This window comes from Sceloporus occidentalis, unplaced genomic scaffold, assembly GCF_023333645.1.
Source record: "Sceloporus occidentalis isolate IW3139 unplaced genomic scaffold, rSceOcc1.0.p SCAF_6, whole genome shotgun sequence".
NCBI lineage: Eukaryota > Metazoa > Chordata > Lepidosauria > Squamata > Phrynosomatidae > Sceloporus > Sceloporus occidentalis.
In genome coordinates this window covers 18,502,630-18,526,487 of record NW_028316986.1, presented here as the reverse complement: position 1 = coordinate 18,526,487, position 23,858 = coordinate 18,502,630, and the positions used below count along the sequence as shown (strand labels likewise).

At 40.6% G+C, this 23,858-nt stretch overlaps 1 protein-coding gene across 2 annotated transcripts in view; it reads right to left on the bottom strand.

Annotated features, from left to right (window-relative positions):
- The window catches only part of LOC149310446 (follicle-stimulating hormone receptor-like), a 149,951-nt gene that overhangs the window by 38,616 nt on the left and 87,477 nt on the right, over positions 1-23,858 (bottom strand). Inside the window, exons 3-4 of one of the 2 annotated variants that reach the window (XM_089528963.1) lie at positions 18,931-19,005; positions 17,532-17,606 (exon numbers count right to left, since the gene is read on the bottom strand). In XM_089528963.1, the coding sequence (XP_089385089.1) occupies positions 17,532-17,606; positions 18,931-19,005 (150 nt within the window). The remainder of the gene's footprint in view (positions 1-17,531; positions 17,607-18,930; positions 19,006-23,858) is intronic. The other variant, XM_089528964.1, reaches the window with a different exon arrangement.

Sequence of the window (23,858 nt, the reverse complement as noted above, 5' to 3'; positions counted from 1 at the left end):
TAAACACTACGCCCTAGCTGTCCCCAAGCTGGTGCTTACTGCCGGTCTGTTTTGGTCCTAAATTAGCATTATCTTCCTGTAACCCTTAAAACTAGGATGGAAAGGTATTTTTAGATGTCTTCCCTGCTGCAGCCCTCTGTGATCTCTGGATTATGTCTGTGCACTTCAGAAGGGCTGTGATTACATGTACACTAGAATTCCAGAGCAGAACTTAGAAAAGTTACTTTTTGGAACTAAAAGTCTTTGAAGTCCCCAGCCAAAAAGATTCCCTTGGTATGCTCTGAAAAAAAGCAAAAGATGTATATTCAAGCAGACAATGCTGCTGTTTACTTTTTCTCACTAATGAGACTTGTATCTGCTGAAAAGGGCAACAAATTACCAGATTGTCCATTTGGAATGCATTCAAAAGTTGCAATTAGCAATTTGTCCTGGTTTGAAAAATTTTTGGAAGTAAGTCAAGGGCATTCTTTCATTTCATTTTTTAAAGCCCTAACAAACTTAATCAGACTCTAATCATGTTTATTTTTATAACTCAGCAAAGGATGTAGAATGTGGTTACTGGCCAGCTTTTCAGTCTGAATGCTTAATTAATCAGCACAGAAGCTATATTAATTAAAGTTAAGTATAAGGTTTGAAAATTAACATGTGTAGCTGTTCCTCCTTTGCTCCCCAGTTTAAACAGATGTTAACAGAAGAATAACCAGGCACAAAGCCTGATCCTGTATGTATTTTCTCAGAGATAATTCTATGAGATTTATTTCCTATGTAATGTTTACAGTGAGAATAAATCCCACTGGATTTTATGGACTTACTTGTGAACCTGTATGTAACATCTACAGTGAGGCCTAAATATCCTAAAGGCACCAGATCACATCTGATCTTGGATGCTAAGCAGGATAAGCCTTGATTAGTACCTGGAAGGGTGACTAGCAATGAATACTAGATGGTGCAGACTATATTTATGAGGAAAGAAGTGGCAAACCCGCCTCTGATTAGTCTTGCTTAAGAAAATCCTATGAAATTTATGGGGTCACCATTAGTCAACCAGTGACTTGAAGGCGCACACACATACACTATCTACAATGAGAAAGGCCCAAGCTATTAGATGACTGCTAGTTATACCATCCAGCAAGGAACCTTAATTTCTTTCTAATTGCTACTTTTGTAAAAATTTGTAAATTTGTAAATTTTTAATTGCACTGGGTTTAAAAATTGTAAGCTGCTTTGAGTCTCAATTTTGGGCGAAAAGTGTGTACAAATAAATATAACAACAACAACCTACATTGTCCCAATTGTGTATATATATATTTGGCAGCTGATTGGAATGAATAAAAAAATGAAATACAGGCCCTCTGCACAAGTTCAGAGGCACTGTGTTCTAATGTTATATTCTGGCAGCTAGCTGGCATTCAAACCATGCTCCAGAGTGAGCAATGATAAGCTTGGCTTCAATTAAACCAGAAATAGTGCTGCAGTAGATTGGTGCCATTGTAATGGTAATTGTTCTCCCTGAATCTTCAGACTGATTCATGATATGCAGTCATCACATAATAATGGCAGTATTGATTGTAGTTTATACTTGTGCTGATTAAGCATCATGGACAGAATTTTCATTTTACTTCATGCTAAACTTGGAAATATATATATTTTTTGGACTACAGCTCCCAGAAACCACAAGCCAGCATGATAGTCCAAATGAGCGGTTCGACCACGTGCACTCCTTCCATCGTCTCTGTCTGCAACTATTTCATCCATTTGACTAGGACTGTCAGTTCAGGATCATCTCAGCCCCTGAGATTTCCAGGCTAAAACATGAGACCTAGGGACGGTCCCTGCTGATGTAATTAAGTGTTATGCATTAATAACCACCCACCGATGCTCACAGCTTGTCATTGAAACAGATCAAGAGAGAAATTAAGACAGAAATCTTAACTAAAGATACTGTTGCCAGATCAAAGTGAAAGCTGAGGATTATTCCTTTTCACTTAGTTTAGGAGATGGGGTGGTGGACATTTAATCTAGCCTACTTGTTTCCAGGAGGTGGATGTAGAACAGAGCAGAGGATGAGTCAGGGAGGCTGCCTTCCAAATCCAGCAAGGGCTTGGAAGGTTTGGGGGAGCTGCTGAGTGTGCCCCCTCCAGTTGAACAACAGTGACAGGGTAGGAAGGAAGAGGCTAACCAAATAAATAGGTAGACCTCCTGGAGAGTCTTTCAAGTTGCAGCAACAAATTGATGAAGCCTTGCAAATTGTAGCAAGCTGCTCCTTTACTAGGTGAACTGGAGACTGGCAGACACTCCTTCTCTCTTGCCTGAAGTTGCATCCATCAAAATGGGAAAATCTGCAGCCTTGTCTCGGGCCTGGAGACAGTGGCATCCCTGCCCAAGGGGGGTTGTGCCAGTGTGTGTGTGTGTGTGGGGGGGGGGGGGGCAAGGCTTCTGCAGGTCTGGTTTTCTGGGACAGGGGCCAACACCTTGCTGTCACCATGCCATTCTACTTGTGAGTAGAACAGAGCAGCACAACTGGAGGGGGCACCCCCAAACCTTCCAGGTCCTTGCTGGACTTGGAAGGCAGCCTCCCTGACTGTACCACCAAACTAGATGACAACCCCTGTGGGGTGTCACCCAGTGCAGTCTGCAGTGACAGTCCCCCAGTGATATTGCCTGGAGATGAACCATGAAAACTAGAGAGTCAGGGCCAGACCCTCAGATGTGATAACCCTACATTTGAAACACACATATCCTGCACATGAAGGCCTCATTGATCAGTAAAGACAGTTTACCATGAATGACTTGCATTACCTGCATAGACTACATAGGGTAGGAAACAAATGCTTCAGGGTTGGTCTATACTTGTATAGGTCGCTCCCAGAGTATTCTGACTCCAATTCCCCCCCCCCCCCCCAATTCTCCCCTTACCTGCTCTCTTTTTCTGCAGGTTTTCAGCTTTCACAGTGAATGATATGGCTGCCATTTGTCACCCTCCACCAATGTTGAGGTCAGAGCAAGGTGACCAGCCACACTATTGATGCTGGGTGCCTTGTTGTGACCTTAGAGGGGCTTGTGCCCACAGCTGCAGCACCAGGCAGCTCACAGGGGGCTTGAATTAAAAGGCAGCCACCTCTGTCATTGTGAAGACAGCCAAAAACCCAGAGCAAAAAGTGAGTTGTTTAAATGTGGGTTAGCCCCAAATTGGATATGGGTGTCATGAAGATAGTCTGAACCCAAATCAGGATTTTGGCCCCGCATCATATAAACAGGACACAGTGAGACCGGGGGTGGGAGGATTCAAATTAAATCACCCAAGTATACAAGGTCTTAGTCAACTTCTGCAAAGAATGGCAATTTATTCGCATCATGTGGTTGTTAGAATTAAAGGACTTTTCAACGCTAAACCACACAATGCTTGAGGTCAGAAAACCTGAAGGATCTTCTCCTACATTCTGAACACTAAGATGCAGATGCCTCTGATAAATGAGGTGGCCTAGATGGTTATTTATCAGTCATGAAACCCACTGGGTGACCTTGGGCAAGTCACATGCTCTCAGCCTCAGGGAAAGGCAATGGCATATCTCCCCTGAACAAATTGTGCCAAGAAAACCTCATGATTGGTTCACCCTATGGTCGCCATAAGTGGAAAATGACTTCAAGGCACACAATAACAGCAGCAATAACAACAAGATGGTTATCAGAGAGTCTTTTCAGTGGTGGCACCAGAGTTATGGAATGTTCTCCTCCCCACAGAGAGTCATAGAATCATAAAACAATAGAGCTAGAAGGGACTTGAGTAGAATCCCCTGCTCAGTGGAAGAATTCCAGCTAGAGCATCCACAGCAGGTGTCTTCTGAAGGCTTTCCTGATGCTTACATTGTGGTCTTCTTGCCTCCAGATGAAGGATCTTTTCATTCCCTTGGATTTCTGTCTTATTGCTTTTTAAGTCCTTTGTATTATTGCAGTGATTTCTTCTGGTTTTACAATGATGATGTTTAACTGTACAAATGAAGCCAAGAGAAAATGAAGTGTCTGTATTTATTAAAAATAAAGTGTGACTTCTCCGTTGTCTCCAGAGTGCACAAACTTTTAATCAGTCTGCCTCTGCCAAAAGAGCTTTCTGAAATGCATTAGGCATTTGAATAAACACAGACACTTTGAGACCGTGGCTTTTTTTATTCCATTCTCAGTATCTTCCTCCTTTCCCCCCTGATGATTTAACTGTTTACATTTTTGTGCGTATTTTTATTCTTCAGCGTTTTGATTTTTTTTTAACTAGCCAGAGAACCTTATACTGATAAATGGCACAGAAAACCTATAAATAAAATAGAATAAACCATGGGAGGGGGGGAGTTGGGGGCCCTGAGCTGGGTTTTTTGGGGGAGGGGTGCTTGGAACCTCCTGTAGCCTTTACCACGCCCTTCCCAATAAAATGGATAAACTATTTTAGTTTTGTGAAACATTTCACAATCCCATCCTGAGGTCCTGGGAAATAGGGTTGGATAAGAAAATATTTTAATTAAAACAAATTAATGAAAAAGGGGTACAAATATGCAGTTGATTGTGTACCTTGTTTTAAATGTAATTGCTGCCACAGATCATGCAATTTTCATTTCTGGCCATTAAAAAAAAATTGCACAGCCCAGAGGGTCACATGTTTCAAATAACATTATTACAGTCTTATCATGTAGCCCCCAAAATCCCAACAAATTAAATCAAGGACATGCTCAAAATATGGAAGAGAAGCAATACTCCAAGAGTGGATGGCCTGACTTGTATATGCTACAAGAATTTCTGGAAGAAAGTGAGGCAGGTATTAGGTACAGATGTTAGAGGTACAGGCCCAAGACTTTCAAGTCCCTTGAAATTGCTATAGATTAGGAAAGTCATGCAGAATGACCAACTTTAGCTGAACAGAAGTTAAAAGCTGAAAAAAATATGTTTGGAATATTGCAACCGGTAGGAGGTGGGAATTGCTATAAGTAATGGAAAAGAGCTGCTGCAGGTATGGTTTACAGAAGAAATAGGGAAAATCCACCTGCTTAAAATTACTGGAAACTCATCTAAAGGGGAAGGGGCCACAGCAGACTCTTACTGAAAAATATGGTAGATATTTTCTCCCTGTACCTGTACCAACAGTTGGAGAAGTCATAAATGAGAGAAAAGTGCATAGCAGCAATGTGGGAGTCTGGGGGAAAATCAGATTGTCAAATTTACACTTGTTTCTGCAAGCTTAAGTGCCTTGTCCTTATTCATGAATTTTAAAAAGCCACTCAAGTTTTCTCAGTGGAGTGTGCAACTCTGTGATGAAATGCACACGTTTCAATTCTATCCCATCAACCGATCAGCGTGAAATAAAACTGGGCCCAGAGCTGGCCTGGCTCAACATTTGTAAATACATTACCACGCTGAAATGAAAAATAATATAAAGTCACACAGCAGAGCTGTCACAGGTGTAGACTTCAGCATACGGGAGTTTAAATGATGAATGGTTGCTTGGCCTTTGGATATGACATAGCTCCCAAAAACTCAAACTGAGCATCCAAGGCTATTCCACTGCTTGTGTCTGCACAAGAAATTACAACACAAGTGGTGGAAGCGCCTTCACAGGGTTTGGAAAAGTTCCTATGTTGGACTGCATCTCCCCAAATCCTCTAGTCAGCATGGCTGACCATGTGAATAATGCAAAAGACTTAGAAGAGCCTTCTTTGATTTCATATCTGCTGAAAAAACTACTAGGGAAATTGGACATTGGGGATATTATTCATTAACTGATTTATTATTAAACTTCTGGATTATTTGTTTATTGATTTGATTTATATTGGGCCCTAAGCTGGAACTCGTGAAGGTCCACAGCAAGAGAAACTCATACTACTAAAAATGTGAAATTTTTTATCGGATCTCATCCACACTAGCCAAAGATATTGTGAGATTATGGCTTGTACTCCTGTAATTACCATTTTGTTTCCAAGATCCAGACAACATGTTAGGAATTTCAGGAGGACATTTCAGGCTTTCCTCCCATCCTTTCCCAAGTCTTTTTGTTCCTACAAGCAAGTCAGAAATGTCTTCAAGGCACATCACACGCACACACTCTTTCAAGACTTATGGTAACCTCATTAATTTGATAGGGTTTACTTAAGCAAGGAATACACAGAGGTTTTGCTAGGTTATTCTTCTCAAATAGAACCTACATCATCTTGTACTTGTTTGCAGTCTCCATCCAACTACTAAGGAGGGCTGACCATGATGAGCTTCCAAGATAATTTAGCATCTGCTGTCTTTAGGGTTTTTAGGCCCTGAATTAAGTATATATGCACTTAAATCTAACATAAAGCTTCTACCCATAATTAGGATAGAATTATATATTTTTCATGGAATTGCCAAAAGTTTCTTTCTTTGGGAACTGGTTGGCTCAGTCTTCCCAATACAGAGGCTTTTAGGGTTTTTTTTAATGGGCTTGTTAAAAAAGTTTTAATTTTGTGGATAACAGTACAATTTTAAGAAGAAAATTTCCAGTATATTTTAACATCATGTTGGGGTGGTATTTAACATGCTGAGGTTCTTACTTAACATCATGCTAGTGTGGTAAAGAGAAGTAATGTGCAAACTAAACCATTCTTTCTAATTTTCCATTCCTGTTTCTCTTCTCCTGCCCCAATATAGCCCTGTGTGTGTGTGTGTGTGGCCTGTCCCCTGTCAACTTATAGCAACCCCATGAATTACATGGGGTTTTCTCAGGCAAGGAATATTCAAAGGTGGTTTTGCCAGTTCCTTTCTCTGAAATATAACCTGCAGCACCTGATATTCATTGGTGGTCTCCCATGCAGGTATTTGCCAAGTGTTGCAGGTTATATTTGCCAGGGCTGACTCTGCTTAGCTTCCAAGATCAGATGGGATTTAGTGCTTTTAAGGTATTTAGGCCTCAGATTTATTTATTAGGAGACACTAATAAACCTGTAACAGAACATTTTGCAAAGCTTATTTTCTCTGCTGCTAAGATTCATAAAATATTATTCAGAAACATGAGTTTCAGTCCTCCATATCCACAGATTCAACCATTAATGGCTTGAAAATATGAATGAAACTACGTGTGAAAGGGATCTAGGAGTCCAAGTAGACCACAAGTTGAACATGAGTCAACAGTGTGATGCGACAGCTAAAAAGGCCAATGCAATTTTAGGCTGCATCAATAAAAGTATAGTGTCTAGAGCAAGAGAAGTAATAGTGCCACTGTACTCTGCTTTGGTCAGGCCCCACCTGGAATATTGTGTCCAGTTCTGGGCACCACAGTTCAAAAAGGACATTGAGAAACTGGAGCGTATCCAAAGGAGAGCAACTAAAATGGTGAAGGGTCTGGAAACCATGTCCTATGAGAAATGCCTTAGGGAGCTGAGGATGCTTAGCCTGGAGAAAAGAAGGTTAAGAGGTGACATGATAGTCCTATTTAAATATTTGAAGGGATGTCCTATTGAGGAGGGAGCAAGCTTGTTTTCTGCTGCTCCAGAGACTAGGACCCGGAGCAATGGATGCAAGCTACATGGAAAGAGATTCCACCTCAGCATTAGGAGGAACTTCCTGACAGTAAGAGCTGTTCGACAGTGGAACACACTCCCTTGGAGTGTAGTGGAGTCTCCTTCTTTGGTGGTCTTTAAACAGAGGTTGGATGGCCATCTGTCGGGGATGCATTGATTGAGATTTCCTGCATGGCAGTGGGTTGGACTGGATGGCCCTTGTGGTCTCTTCCAACTCTACGATTCTATGATCCTAAAAAGCAAACCTTGATTTTGCCATTTTATTTCAGGGACACCATTTTACTTTGTAAATATAATGCGACTTGAGCATCCATGGATTTTACTATCTATGAGGAGTCCTGAAACCAAAGCCCAGCAGATACCAAGGGCCCACTGTACTTGGTTGGTCTTTTTTTCTCCTCTTTTTAATTGTAACTTCTTTATTATGCTTTAAGATTTTAAATAACTGTTGAACTTCTACTTATTCTGTCTGTCTTAGACAGTTTACTTTTTGTAATGTGTTTTGTGTAATGGATGTCTTATTTTTTGATGGTTCGTGACTATGTAATAAATGGAGTTAAACAAAATGGAATATCAAGGTACTTAAAAGTAATTTTAAAGTCATTCTGTCTGTCCTAGACAGTTTATTTTTTGTATTGTGTTTTGTGTAATGGATGTCTTATTTTTTGATGGTTTGTGACTATGTAATAAATGGAGTTAAACAAAATGGAATATCAAGGCACTTAAAAGTAATTTTAAAGTGCATCAGTTAAGAAAGCACGTGTGTGTGTGTGTGTTTCCTTTATCAGCAGCCATGTGGCTGCCAAAAAGTTTGCCTGAAAGAAAAGATATTTGTCTGTGGGGGGAAGGAGAGCAGAGTGTAGTCTAGTCTCTCTTGGTAGGGAGTTCCTTGGAACCAGCCACCAAAAAAGCCTTCTCCTTTGTCTCCACTACACATGCTTCTCAAAGTGGTGGGACCAAGGGCTCTTTCACATTACCTAATTGTAGTGTTGTGTTATGATTTCTCTGTAACTGTGATATCTGCATCCTACAGAACACTGGGAGTTTGGAGGTCGTAAGAGTAAATATGAAACAGGGATCTTTTTGACACATGGTATTCTGTTAATTCAAGGTTTGGGTGCACTATCTGACAGTGAATGAAGAAATAGATTTGAGAATGGTTGGTCTTTCATTTTGTGTGTTTTCATTTTTTTTCTTTAAAAATATGGATTAAATATACAGTGCACCCATGTCATACGCGGGAGCCTTTTTCGCGACTTTCAGCTTACACTGAAAGCTGTACAATGAGGGGGAAATGGTGTGTGCGCCTTGCGCCATGCATGAGCTCCATTATTTTCAATGGGGCTTGAGCATACATGCGATTTGCCTTATGTGGAGGGTCCTCATGTAAGGCAAGGGTGCACTGTACAGTCGTGCCTACGTTTGTGCAGACTTTGAATTTGCATCCCTTGCTTTACTTGCAAGGGGCAAATGGAGGGGTTTAAAATGGGGTGTGCCACAATTCAAGCCAATAAGACTTGAATATCATCAGATTTCCATTTTTGCGGGGGGCTCTGGAACGGATCGTCTATAAAGCTTCATAGTGAATTCAGCACTCTCTAAGTGATTTACAGTCTGTAAGCCAACAGCCCCCAACAAGCTGGGTACTCGTTTTACTGACCTATGAAAGGATGGAAAGCTGAGTTAATCTTGGAGCCCTGTGATTGAATTCACAATGTTGTGGCTGCATGACCAGCATTTAACCATTGTGCCACCAGGGCTCCATTTATAGTGCTGCCTTCTTCAAGCTGACGTCCTTCAGATGTTTTGCAGTGCATGGGAGTTGAAGGCCAGAACAATGGAATGGTACCAGATTCAGGTGCTCTTTAAGCATAATATTCTGCCTCACTCCCTTCATTATTGCTTTCATAAAAGTGATGTGACCGAAGAGAAGAGCTGGTTCTATGTGTGGAAGTTCTCCATAACAGCAAAAAACATGAGGATTTGGAGGATCTTGCTCATAGGGCCAGCCTCCACATATCAACAAAATGGCAATAGAAGGGGTAGATGTAGCACTCTGCTATTCGTACACATTTAAACAACAGGCTCCAGGAACACCTTTTTTTTTAGAAGAAACCAAAGACCATATTACTTTAACTGAATCAGGGATAGTGCTAACATATGACTAAAGGAATTGCTAGAAATCTCTGCTCATGCCTTCCCTGGCTCCCACCTTCAGCCTACTACAACTCTGAACTCTCTGGAGCAGATCTGGTGTGTATGCATAGGAGGAGGAACTCAGTCTGCCAGTAGTGTTCTTCCATCAGACAATATTGGATTCAACCCATACGGTTCAGAAAGCAGAGGTGGTAGTCTCTCTCTCTCTCTCTCTCTCTTTGTGTGTGTGTGTGTGTGGTGTCTAGTGAAAAAATTGGAAATACTAGTTACAAATAAACCCATACATGTAATTAATTAATTTTTTCAGTGATTAAGGTATAACTATATTAAATTACAATTGTAGGTTTGCAAGGAATAGCTTCACTTTTTTGAAGTGCAATTTTGTTTCAAATTGCAGGGGTAAAGCCTCACTAAATGATGCCATGGTTAGATATCAAACATTAGATCATGCTCTGGTTTTGGTGATGACAATATGGATGAGACGAAAGTGTGTTTTGCACTACAGGCCAGTGGAATGATACATTCAGATGCTTTCTTCTTAAAGTAATTAGAAGTTACAATGGCTGTTGTGGTGTTGTTATTTGCCATGAGTTTGACCTATGGCAACCCTAGGAATAAGAGACCTCTGAAAGCTCTCATCAACAGGTCTGTACTCAGGTATTGCAAAACTCAGACCTGTGGCTTTCTTGATTGAATCAGTCCATCTGTTGTATGGTCTTTCTCTTTTCCTACTGTTGTTACTGTGTGCCTTCAAGTCATTTCTGATTTATGGCAACCCTAAGGCAACTCTATCTTGGCAAGATTTGTTCAGAGGGGGTTATCATTGGCTTCCCCATGATCTCAGGATCATGTGAATTGCCCAGTAGGTTTCATGGCAGAGTAGGAAATTGAACCCTGGCCTCCAGAATCACTGTCCAACTCTCAAACCACAAGCCACACTGGCTGCCTTCCACTTTTGCCAGCATGGGTATTTTTCAATTGAGTCATGTCATATCATAATGTATCCAACTGCAGTTGCTTGTTTGAAATGAGTAAGTAAAGTTATTTTTAAAGTTATAACGATAATGACTAAATACTTCGGTTCTCTCCCCTTGGAATTATGAGTGCAACTAACTATGTTTTAAAAGTAACATTCCCAAGTTCTGGAAAGGCTTTAAATGACTCCACTTCTCATTTAAAAGAATCTGCTGGGTTTTATTAATTTTTCTTTCTTATTAATCACAACTGAAGTGATATTATCAGTCAGATTTAGGTCATATGCTAACAGCAGCTTGACTATTTTTGGATGCTTTATTCAAAGGATGGGTTTAATTATCTATGAATTATGAGGGAAACCCGCATGGGAGTAGATGTGGCAAGCATGTCATGAGACCTACAGCCTTTGTAAAGAATGCTTTTTAAATGGATGTAGAATTAAGCTTGATGATTACATGCATTCTTATGAAAAGGCATTTCATCACCCAATGCTGCATATAAATGGAAACCATGGCTAATGGATTCCCATCATCAACTGGATCTATTGTTGCTGTGTGCCTTTAAATCACTTCTGACATATGGTGACCCCAAGGCAAACCTATCACAGGATTGACAATATTTGTTCAGAGTGTTTTGCCTTTGGCTTCCTCTGAGGATGAGAAAGTTTGACTTGCCCAAGATCACACAGTGGGTTTCCATGGCTGAGCAGGGATTTGAACCTTGGTCTCCAGAGTCATAGTCCTGTGCCAAAACCACTATACTACACAGGCTCTGGATGTAGAATTTAAATACTCAGCTATGTAGATGGTGGGGGGAATTAAAGTGTGGGATATCGGTTCTTTGGTATATCTATCTTATTTATTAATTTAAAATATTTTTGTGTTGTTTCCTATCATACAAGGGTTTCCTAAAGCAAGGAACAGAAATATCTAGATTATTAATGATAGGATCATCTAGTTATCTTTTTCCAACAGCTAGGCTTCATGCAGCCAGATACTGGACAGTTGCAAAAAGATATCATTTTTTGCTATGGAATAGCCTTTTTCCTGTCACCTCATGAATACGTATGGATGAATGTGTCAATTTAGCTTTCTCTTATGTTCAGTTTTTTTTAAAAAAACAAAATAAAACAACCTCAGGTTTTTTCTGCAACGGATTTATTAAGTAAATTGCAAATTTTGGCAAATTCTTATCCAAAATAAACCCAGTGAAATTCTTAACTGCATGCTCTGGACAAATTCAATTAGTAAAGTTCTCCCCAGTATGCATAGGACTATGTTGTACCTGCCTGCCCTGTAGCTGTTAGAGATGAGAAGCCTGTCAGGAAAAAAGAAGTGGAAACTTGGTGGATTCAGTGCTACAATCATGGTTGAGTACACAAAGCCAGACTTTTAAGCACTACTGTGGCTTGCAGAATTATTCACCACCACCTCCCGGCTTTCCTACAGTTTGGAAAAGTCAACACTGTGAAGGTGCAATTATTTTTGTGGTACAAAAGTTAAATAAACAACAGCAAACTGGTAACTATTGGCTGTGTAAGTATTCACAGCCTCCTCCAATGCAATACTTGGTGGAATCACATCTGGCACAATTACAGCTGTAAGTTTTCTCGTGTGAGTTTGTCAGCTTTATTCATCTGAATCCTGCAATGTTTGCCCATTCTTCGTGACAAAATTCTTTCGGCTCTGTTCATGTTCATGTTATAGGGATGCTTTTCTTCAACAGGGACTAGGAAACTGGTTAGGATGGAGCATTCTAGAAGGATAGAGTCAAATACAGGACAATTCTAAAGAAAAACCTATTTCAACCTGCAAGACTTGGGACTTGGGCAGAGGTTCCCACACAACACATCTGCCACTTCTATGCTTCACTGTGGAGATGATGAACTCAGGGCAATAAATACTGTTGGCTTTGCATGTGTGTGTTAATTGCCTTCAAGTCAACCTTGACTTATGGCAGTCCTATGAATGAGACATCTCCAAGATACCCTATCCTCAACAGCCTTGTTTAGGTCTTGAATCAGGGCCATGGCTTCCTTGATTGAGTCTATTTACCTGTAATATGGTCTTCCTCTTTTCCTACTATCTTCTATCATACCTAGCATTATTGTCTTTTCTATTTAGCCATGCCTTCTCATGATGTGTCCAAAATAGGATAACCTCAATTTAATCATTCTGGCTTCCAGGGGAAAGTCCACGTTTGATTTGTCTAAGGAAGTACTTATTTCTCTTTGACTGTCCACAGTATCTGCAAAAGTCTTCTCTAGCACATCTCAAATGAGTTGATTTTTCTTCCTATCAGCTTTCTGTACTGTCCAGCTGTCACATTCATACATAGTGAGGAGAAATACAATGGCATGGATAAGTGTAATTTTGGTGTTCAGTGAGATGTATTTGCACTTGAGGATGCTTTGCACTAGTATTTTACAGCAAGGCCAAAAAGTTCAATCTTGGCCTTCTGAGACCAAATAATTTTTCCCTACAACTTTCCTATTGTGGCATCTGCACAGCATAAATAATTCATTTTGACACCACTTTAACTACCATGGCTTGATGCTGTGGAATTCTAGGAATTGTAGTTTGTTGTGGCACCAGAGCTCTCTCATAGAGAAGGCTAAATATTACATAAAACTATAATTCCCATGTCTCTCCAACTCCTTGGCTGCTTCTCTGACTAATGTCCTTACCTGGTCGATGAATTTTAGTGGATAGTATTCTTTTGTTAGCATAACTGGATTTTAATAAATTTTGATCTGTGAATGGAGTTCCTTCATGACCCCAGACTGACCTGCCAGCCACAATCCTGAAAGCAGTGGGTCAGGTAGGCAGATGAGTCATCCTCACAAGACCCCTGAAAAACAACACTTTGGAAATTCCCCACAGGAAGGTTTGGGAGTTGCTAAATGGGGAAACCATCACCTACAAGAGTAAAATCTTTGTTTTAGGTCTCACATTTGATGCGTCAGTGATTGACTTAACTCATCTACCATCTCGCCTGATTGTTGTCAGACCACTTCGCCTCAACAAGACAATGCAAAGCCTTTGTTTACAATGCCCAAGCAATTAAACATCTTTTGGCCTGACCATTAAGCACCTTTGCCAGAGGCTAGATTTTGCCTATAAGAACTCTCTGAAATCTCCTTGCAGTGGACTAGTCTGGATTTCAGGGGGAAACTCTGTCCTCCTAAACTCTGATCTGGCTCCTGGCCCAGTCACTCAATCCCATGATTGAGTCCCATCTACATCTCACTGCATTGGATTCCTGGAGAAGCCTATTGGAGTAAGTATATCCCTTAGTTTTGCCTCAATTCTATTCCCAGTTTCAAACCTTTATTTCCTAGTCAGGAGTGTGTGTGTATGTTGCTGTGTGATTCTTTCCCCCTTTTAATAAAAATTAGACTTTAACTGAAGAAGCCTGTTTCTGCACTATTTCTTAAGGAATTATTCAGCCCCTTGGTATACACATTTGGGAAGCAATTTTGCGGGTTTTGTAAGGGCCCCCACTCTGCAATTTGAGCTAATTAAAAATTCCCCTAATTAGACCCACCCTTACACTTTAGGTAGCATCAAAGCTGAGCCATATTCTTTCTGTTTTCTCATAATGGATTTAGCTCTCAGGAATTTTACAGTGTGGAATTTAAAAAATATATAACCTAGCCCTGATTGGTGCTTCTGCACAACTTGATCCTAGACTTCTGTTTCTTGTTCTTCGTGATGTTGATGGTTTAGGGCCTTCCAAAACAGGGGTATGTAATCTAAAATCACGTGGCACTGGCATTGTGCCTTGGAAGACTCAATTAAACTACTTACATGACTTTTGGAGTTAATGGATTGCACCAGAATTTATTAAGGTATGTCACAAAAAAGGGGGTGGTTACTTTTGTAAGCAATATGCCCCAGTTTGTTGTTGTTTACTTAAAACAGGTGCTTTCTTATTGAGTCCTTTCTTGGAACTACCATCATTATGCAACAGGCCTTCAATTTTGGGCAGTGGAGAAGGTGGAACACTATGGATGAGTGGATTCTGTTGAAAAAGGGACTGGATTTTACAAACACAATCTTTGGCCTCCAGAGAATGAGTATCTCAATCTATTTCCCACTCTTATAAAATCTTTCAGAGTGTTCTGATGTTTCCTTCTCTTTCATCCTGATACAACTATGTGCCCTTGAATGTTATCTATTTTTAATACCATCTGCTTACTAGATAAAAACTTCAGCCTTGCTCACATATTTCTCTTGCCCAGCAAGTGGTTTGAGAGTTCCTGGTCCAGAATTTTTTAAACTTTGATTCTAAATAAGTATGTACAGGCCACAGGCAATATATCAATGCAATTACGATTTTGTGTAATCGATGTTATGTATTTCCATGTTATCTTTTTATAATTTTATATAGTCCCCCTGCCGAAGGTTTTAAGTGTTTACACAGACTGAAACACCTCAGTCTTTTTTTAACAAATAAAACCATCATATTTCAAGCATTTTGAGATGTGTCACTAGTTTCTTCTGTGTACTTGTGTGCCTCAGTGAAACTATTTTGTGCCTTCACAGTATTGAACATCTTGTGCACATCAAGTGGTAAAAATGTCAATTTAATTCATTTCAATCTCATGTTGTAACACAACAAATTGTGAAATGATCAAAGGGGGTATAACACAACAAATTGTGGAATAATCAAACACTTCAGCAAAGCACTGAAAACACTCACCCAAAACAATTGCACACAAGTGGGTGAAATTTTCAATTTTTCTTCATTTTTAAAAAAATATCTGAATCATAGAATTATAGAATCAAAGAGTTGCAGGAAATCTAAATCAAAGCATCCCTGACAGATGTCCATCCAGCCTTTGTTTAAAGACCTCCAAGGAAGGAGACTCCACTACACTCCAAGGAAGTGTGTTCCACTGTCGAACAGTCCTTACTGTCAGGAGGTTCCTCCTAATGTTGAGATGGAATCTCTTTTCCTGCAGTTTGCATCCATTGTTCCGTGTTCTGGTCTCTGGAACAGCAGAAAATAAGCTTGCTCCCTCCTCAATATGACATCCCTTCAAATATTTAAACAGGGCTATCATGTCACCTCTTAACCTTCTCTTCTCCAGGCTAAACATCCCCAGCTCCCTAAGTCGTTCCTCATAGGGCATGGTTTCCAGACCCTTCACCATTTTAGTCGCCCTTCTTTGGACACACTCCAGTTTCTCCACATCCTTTTTGAATTGTGGTGCCCAGAACTGGACACAGTATTCCAGGTGGGGCCTGACCAGAGCAGAATAGAGTGGCACTATTACTTCCCTTGATTTAGACACTATACTTCTATTGATGCAGCCTAAAATTGCATTTGCCTTGTTAGCTGCCGCATCGCATGGTTGACTCATGTTCAACTTGTGGTCTACTTGGACTCCGAGATCCGTGTCACATGTAGTTTCATTCGGCCAGGTGTCCCCCATCCTATATCTGTGCATTTCATTTTTCCACCCTAAGTGCAGTACCTTACATTTCTCTGTGTTGAATTTCATTTTGTTAGCTTTGGCCCAGCTTTCTGATTCATTTTGAATGTTGATCCTGTCCTCTGGGGGTATTCGCTATTTCTCCTAATTTGGTGTCATCTGCAAATTTGATAAGCATGCCCCCAATTTTGTCCTCCAAGTCATTGATAAAGATGTTGAATAGCACTGGGCCCAGGACAGAGCCCTGTGGGACTCCACTGGTCACTTCTCTCCAGGCTGAAAAAGAGCCATTGTTGAGCACCCTTTGGGTTCGGCCGGTCAACCAGTTACAAATCCATGTAACAGTTGCCTTGTCTAGCCCACATTCTACAAGCTTGTTTGCAAGGTGTTCATTAACATTTTTGGAAACTTTGGAAAATAATTATTTAAAAAATGAACAACAAGAAATGATCACGCATCCCTCCTCGCAAAAAAAAAAAAAAAAAAAAAAAAAAAATCAGTGCAGATGTCCATTTTAGCATAGCATAAGGACCGTATAGTCATCTACACATTTGTCATCCACAGATTTAAGCACCCACAGTTTGAAAATATTTAATATATATATAAATTACAAAAAGCATTTGATATATGGGACACCATTTTACTATGCCATTATATTTAACAGGACTTGCGCATCCACGGATTTTAGTATCCGTGGGAGATCATGGAAACAAACTCCAGCAGATACCAAGGGCCCACTGATGGGTAGACTTTCATAGAGTTCTCCATAGTTCTGAAGTCTAAACCTAGATTCAGCACTTTGGATAGCTTCTTTAAAGTTCAGGCCTACCCCCATCCACAGCAGATTCTCCATTCTCTTAACACGAGACGCTCTAGTCTCCTTTGGACAAGACACAGCCTTCAATGAACTCAACTAAGAATATGCCAAAGGCTAAACTAGCAACAAAAACCCCAACAACCTCCAAAATAAAACAGGATGTTCCTTAAATAGTAGGTCATTGCTGTAACAAGAGGGAAGGATAAAGTCACACTTGGCCACTTAACAAATAAACAAAAATCAAGAGCTAGTGCCAGCTAAAATAGAGCCTCAATACTTTTAATATCATAACATATGGCATGCATGGGAGAGAAGAAATTCTGTTGAGCTTCACAAATGATGCCATAGGGAAAAATATAAGAGACGAATCTGTGACATTCATGCAACCAAATTCCACAGAAATAGATGCACTAATTACAGATTTTTTTAATGCAAGAAAACTACTACATGAGCTCTGGAAACATGAGCAAACCCAACAAATGGAAGTTACGTTGAAGAAATTAATTGTACAGTTGTTGAAACACACACACACACACACACACACACACACAGAGAGAGAGAGAGAGAGCATGAAATTACCCTTGCACTGGAAAAAGTTATACCCTTGCCCATTACTTACAGGTATCTAAGATTAGGAAGATTCTGGAAGGCATATCTATCAATATATACAAGATTGTTTGCTTTCTCGATTCTTCTGTGGAAAAAGAAGAAGAAAAATTCATTGGAATTGGAATCATAAGGGATAGAATCTCACTTTTTTCTTAGTATGTTATGAGATTATGTGGATGAGGTAAACAACAGTGTCTATGAAAATGTATATGTCTTATCATCTACAAGTTCCCCTTATGAAGTGTGAAATCGAAGGCTTTCATGGCCAGCATCCATAGTTTTTTATGGGTTTTTCAGGCTATGAGGCCACATTCTAGAAGAGTTTCTTCCTGACATTTCACCAGCAGCTGTGGCTGGCATCTTCTCTGATGCCTTGCCAGCCACAGCTGCTAGTGAAACATCAGGAAGAAACTCTCCTTGTAAACTTTATAAATATAGGACTGATATATTTATGTATATCTTTCATATATTGAAAGAGGGACATACTGCTGGAATATCCCTCCCACATCTAAGGACCATTGCCCTAACATTGCATACATGCAAGGATGTATTTGACCCACTCTATTTTATCTTGATCATTCCTGCAAATATTTCCCCACTGAACCTCTCCTTGTGTTCTACATGTCATATGTCAGGTTTCAGAGCAGGGATGAGAAATAGGTGGCCTGCGGGCTGCATAGGCCTCCTCAGGCCAGACTGTGATTCCCTAATCACTTTGCCTCGCCAGAGCACCTGTGTCTTCCAACCCACTTTTCAACCAATTGCCAACTGCCTCCATCTGTATTGGGTCCACTGGCATCTCCACCTTTGGGGGAAAAGGCCTCCTGCCATTGACCTAAAAAGGACTTCCCCTGACAAAATATGAAATCATGCTCCTTAGCACAGTGTTACTCGAAGTGGTGGTCCCTGGATTGTTCCCTGAGCTGTTGGCTGCCAGTGCTTGGCACATTTCCAGAAAAGAAAGAAACATCTGTAACTAATGAACACAAATATAGTGCTGTCCCTTACACATAGGGAAGCCTAAGAAATACTTTCCTAGAAGATGTAATTGGCGATCTGGAAGGATGGAATTTGAGTTGGGTTAGCATGGGGCTGAGAGGGCAAGTTCAGACTTCTGAATTCCCAATGGGTAGATCCTGCTCTTGGACTTCTGAAAGTCACCTACTCTTGAAGAAAGTATGCAAAAATATGGCTATCATACAATGGCTTTTCAAACATAGGGCATTCTCTTTAAAGAAGGATGTTTGTGAAAACTAATCAATGAGTAGAGGTCAAGATAAAAAAAGAGGATACAGTATTCCAAGATCCATTTCGAAAGGTACATCTCAGAAAAATCCCATGCTATATTGAAGTTTGGTCTGTTGTGATTTCATTATGTCCCCAATCTCTGATCTCATTTGTTTACTCACATTTCATAGAGTCTGGGGAGGTGGGAGAACACATCTGATTCTATAGTTTCCAAGGCATCGTTCTGGGAGATTTCTCTGCCAAGAAAATGAAAACATAAATCAATATTGCTTTACTAATCATCCAAAGCACCAGAGTAGAAGTATATTTGAAATGCAAAGAGAATAGTAAAGCTGGCTGGTTTTAAAAGGATTAAATTTTTTGGACTAGAGCTCATTAAACCTCAAAGGTCTGCTTGAGAGACCCTCCTCTATGTCCCACCAAAGAGGGCCTTCTTTGCTGTGGCACCCCGGTTCCCTTCCTTAGAGGCTCACTTGGAACCAACACTGATGTCATTCCAACTCCAAGTAAAAACACAGCTTTTCTTTCCAGTTTTTGTGGTCTAATTGGTTCCATTTACATCCGTACAAGTGCATAGCTTTGAATTGTCCCAATCTATATTAACTGGCTTTAAATTGTCTTATTTTATCTTGTCAAGATTATTTAATATGTTTTTATGCAAAATGTTCTTTACCACTTTTGAAAGTAATTTAGAGAGAAAAGTTGGTAGCATAAACCTTTGCTGAATTAAGTCTACTTAATCAGATGCGTGGAGTACACCTTTATAAACCTTCATAGCCATGAATGAGAAAACTGTATGTGTGAATAGTATCAGAAATGCAAAAGTTGTGATGAGGTGACAGGTGCCACCTTAACGCTAATCATTGGGGGCACAATTCTGTGCATGTCATACATGTGTGTAAACATGGTATATGTGGTTATACTTCTTTGGTTCTTGTGCAAGGAACATGTTCAGTTCATAGCTGCATAAACAGATTTTCACAGGTATGTCATAGTGGTTTGAGCATTCGACTAGGTCTCTAGGAGACCAGGGTTCAAATCCTTGTTCAGCTAAGGAAATCCACTGAGTAACTTTGGCAAGTTATACTCCCTCAGCCTCTGAAGAAGGAAATGGCAAACCCTTCTGAATAAATCTTCCCTGGAAACCCCTAGTGTAGGATTGCCATAAGTTGGAGTCAATTTGAAGGCACATAACAACAAAAACAACAAAGCAACAATTTCACAGGGACCTAAATCCTATTATTAATCAATTCAATTCACTACTGTGTTGACTCACCAATCAAGAATTCATCTGATGGGTCAAACCTGGTTGGAAATGACCCACAAGAATGACCCAGTTATGCCACTGTGCATTCTAGGATTGTCTAGAATGATTTTTTAATGCCTTCAGCATACCAGTGCATTTACTGGGATTGCAGAAACAGGCACAGTGCATTCCCAGTTGAACAATGGGATCATAAGCAGGCACTGTCAAATAAGGAACCAACTGCATAATACCAGTATTCAGTGGAAGGATGGTGTAGCTCAATTATGTGAGCACAGATTCACAAGTGTACATTTACAAGCATGATGGAGCAACTCAGCCATTGTCATCCTGTCCTTTCTCTCCTGGAAGTATTCCACAAAACATCGATTAGAGGTTCCCCCTGAAGTGAACCCACCCTCTTGAGCTACATAGACTAAAAAGAGCAAAACAATTTTATTTGTTCAGTTGCCCTGCTACCAGGGCCTAGCCTTTTGCTTTGATCTAACACAAGAAACAATTTCTCCAAAGACAGAGGAACTGGCTGATAAAACTTGTTTCTAGCAAGGTCTATGAGGGAAAGAGATATGGGCAATGCCTGTTAAACTTCTGGAGGACACTTGACAAACTGGGAGCTTCACAATATGACCTTCCTTATACTTTCTACCTGATAATCAGTGTGGATCATCCCATCCGCTTTGTCAAGTGTCAGATAACATGTTGAGGCATTTTATGAGTACAGTCATAGAATCTCCCCCCTCCTTCAAATTTCTAGTTATAATGGCAGAATGAGGTTCCTCTGATTCACCCCAACACACCAGTACTGCGATGATCTGTGATTTAGTCAAATAGATAATTATCAAGCAAATTCTGCCAGCATTGGGAGTACAGCAACCCAAAAGAGATGTGTTTGTCTTTTGCAGCATAAAAAGGATAAAGGGGTGGGAGGGAATGTGGCAGCACATTCGAGACTAACTGATTTTTATTTTATTATGAGCTTTCATGGATATAAACCCACATCTTCTAAAGCAATGTAGAGTAATATTAAAGTATCAACGTATAAAGCATATTTATTTTCATAGGTAAATAGTTGTGAAAGTGAGACAGGGTCCAGAGAGGTGCAAATTGTGTCTCTTATCCTAAATTTTCAAAGATGATACAGGTCTTTCAGATCTTTAGAGTGGTAGGTTAGTGCTGATGTGTGAAAACAATGGCGGGTTACAAACCGCCACTTGGGACGTCCGCAGGACGTCCCATTTTAAAAAAGGGGCGTCTCTTCTAGACGCCCCTGGCTCTAATATGGACTCTGTCCGTACAGTATGGCGCCGGCTGTTCCACACGGCCGGCGCCATCTTTATGTATCGGACGCTGTGCGTCTGAACGTGTCGCGGCATCTGTGACGTCGCGAATGCGCCCCTGGTGCCTCGCAACGTCACAGAGGCGCCGCTTAAAGAAGCTCCATTTTGGAGCTTCTTTTTCGGTCCGTGCGGGAGCCGTGCGGTGTGGCTGCTGTGGCTCCTGCACGGAGCAAACGGTGGCGGTGGCAGACCACCTCAAAGCGGCGGTTTATAACCCGCCAATAAATCTGCTTTCCAAAAGTCAGTCTCCCATGGTTCAAAACTCTGAGAAAATTCATTTTATTCTATGTGCATTAGTGAGGACTCTTGAATTCATAGAGTGTGCCATGAAAGCATTGCTTTTCTTCATACCTCTGCTAATGGATTGGAATTTGTTAATATAATTCAATTCAACTGTTTCTCTTTCTAGTCCTCTTTTTCCATTTCCTTGATCATGATGATGAGTTTTAAAAGCTTGCTTAAAAGTCTCTCTTAATAGACTCTATTCTACATTCCCTAGGACAGAATGCCAGAAATATGAAGCCACCACAAAAAAGGTCATGTCACCACTGCTTGCCTATCTAATAAATCTGTAAGTAGAACATTGGCAGATTTTATGCACATGCCATGTGGGTTCATTACCTTGACTTCAGAATTTGGCAAGAACTAGGCCTTATAGAAGTAATTCTGCTCATCTCTATGTATACTTACTGATTAAGTGTTTCATATGTAAATATATAAATGAAGCCCCAAAATAAGTTAAGCTGATAAAGCTTTTCTGGGTGAAACAGACAAAGAAGGAACATGCTTTAACTAACCTTATAAACAACTCAAAGGGTGAGAGGAAAAATGCAAAAAATAAAATAAAATAAGTAACACAACCATCCCATATATAAATTACCAACTCACAACAAGAAATACCATTAAGTGGAAACTCTACTGCTAATTCCACTACATTACACATTATGATGACGCTGGGAACAGCAGGTGCTTTACAGCGACACAGTAGATTTCAAGGCTTTTATACATAAAAAACCAACTCCATTTGAATGGTAAATTAAACAAAACTGTGAGGTTTTTTAAAAAAACAAACCAAAAACACAACACATTCTTATGGGAAAATATGTGCCTTCTTTTAACTTTATGAGCTTAAATACCTGAAATCTCTCCTGCAGTTCACCCAAGCTTAACAAGTAGATACAACTCCTACCTCCTAGAATACAGCCCCCCTACTCTTAAAAGGGTCGTTTTTATTTCAAACTGCACTAGGTTTCAAGTAATTACTATCTTTATTGTGTAATTTATATAGCGGGAGTAACGGAGTGGAGCTGGAGGGGTGGGGTAGCAGAAGCATGGGAGGAACTGGAAGAACTTCTCCACAATTTGTGGACATAGAAATTGCATGACAGTGGGCCTTTGAAACCTTAGATGGGCAAAGTGCAGTCCATGGGACACATGCAGACTTAGAGACCTCAAGATGCAGCTCCTGAAGCCTCCGAGACTCTAAAAATGTTTAACTTTTTCTGCACCAATTTTAAAGCAATTTCCCCTTCAGAAATCAATCCCAAATACCCGAAATCTATGACTAGAAAAAAGTGAAAAGGTCCTAAATTTGCCAATATGGAAATGGGGTTAATTCACTTCTGGTCTGTCAAAACAGGACAGTATAGCCTATCATGTGTGTGTGTGTGTGTGGGGGGGGGAATTGATTGATATCAATCAATGTAAATGTTCTATCTCTACATTATATAGTCATGAGGTATCATTGTTCTGACTTACTGGGTTTACATGAGTGGTTATGGGTCCCAAGAAGCCTAGAAGCAACTAACCCTCCTTTAGGTCCTGCTTATTTTTAAACCAGGGGTCAGAATATTACTGATGTTACTGATCTTCCACTTTCAGTAGCCCTAGATGTTGCAATTCTTATGGTCCTGTCCAGATGGGCCATTTTGTACATATTCCATACGTACTAGAGTTGCCTGGGGGCGTCTCTTTTAGATGCCCGCAACCCTAGTATGTATGGAGTACGTACAAAATGGTAGTGCCCTGTTCACACGGGCACCATCATTTTGACGTAATGGCCGTGTTGCATCCAAATGGTGCAGCGTGGCCGTTACGTCTTCATGCCGCTGAAGGGCACTTGTGGTGCCCTTTCAGCGGCACCAGAAGGAGCTCCGTTTTGGAGCTCCTTCTGCTGCGCATATCCCTGGCACGGCCTTTAAACGGCTGCACCAGCAATACAGGGAGAAAGGGGCCGAGCAGCCCCTTTCTTTCTCTCCCCGCCGCTGTTGGGGTGTCCTTGGGGCATGAAGTCCCAAGGACACCCCTTTCCAGGCTGTGGGGAAGCGGCCTTTTGCCGCTTCTCTGAGGCCAGGAAAAGCGGCGGATCTGTGCCTCCAGGGCTGCTGCTGTAGCAGCTCAAGCCCTGATCTGTCAGGGAAAGGGGCAGTCTGTACACCACCTATAGCATCTGGAAGGCCACAAAATATCTACCCTTCTTTTTGAAGAA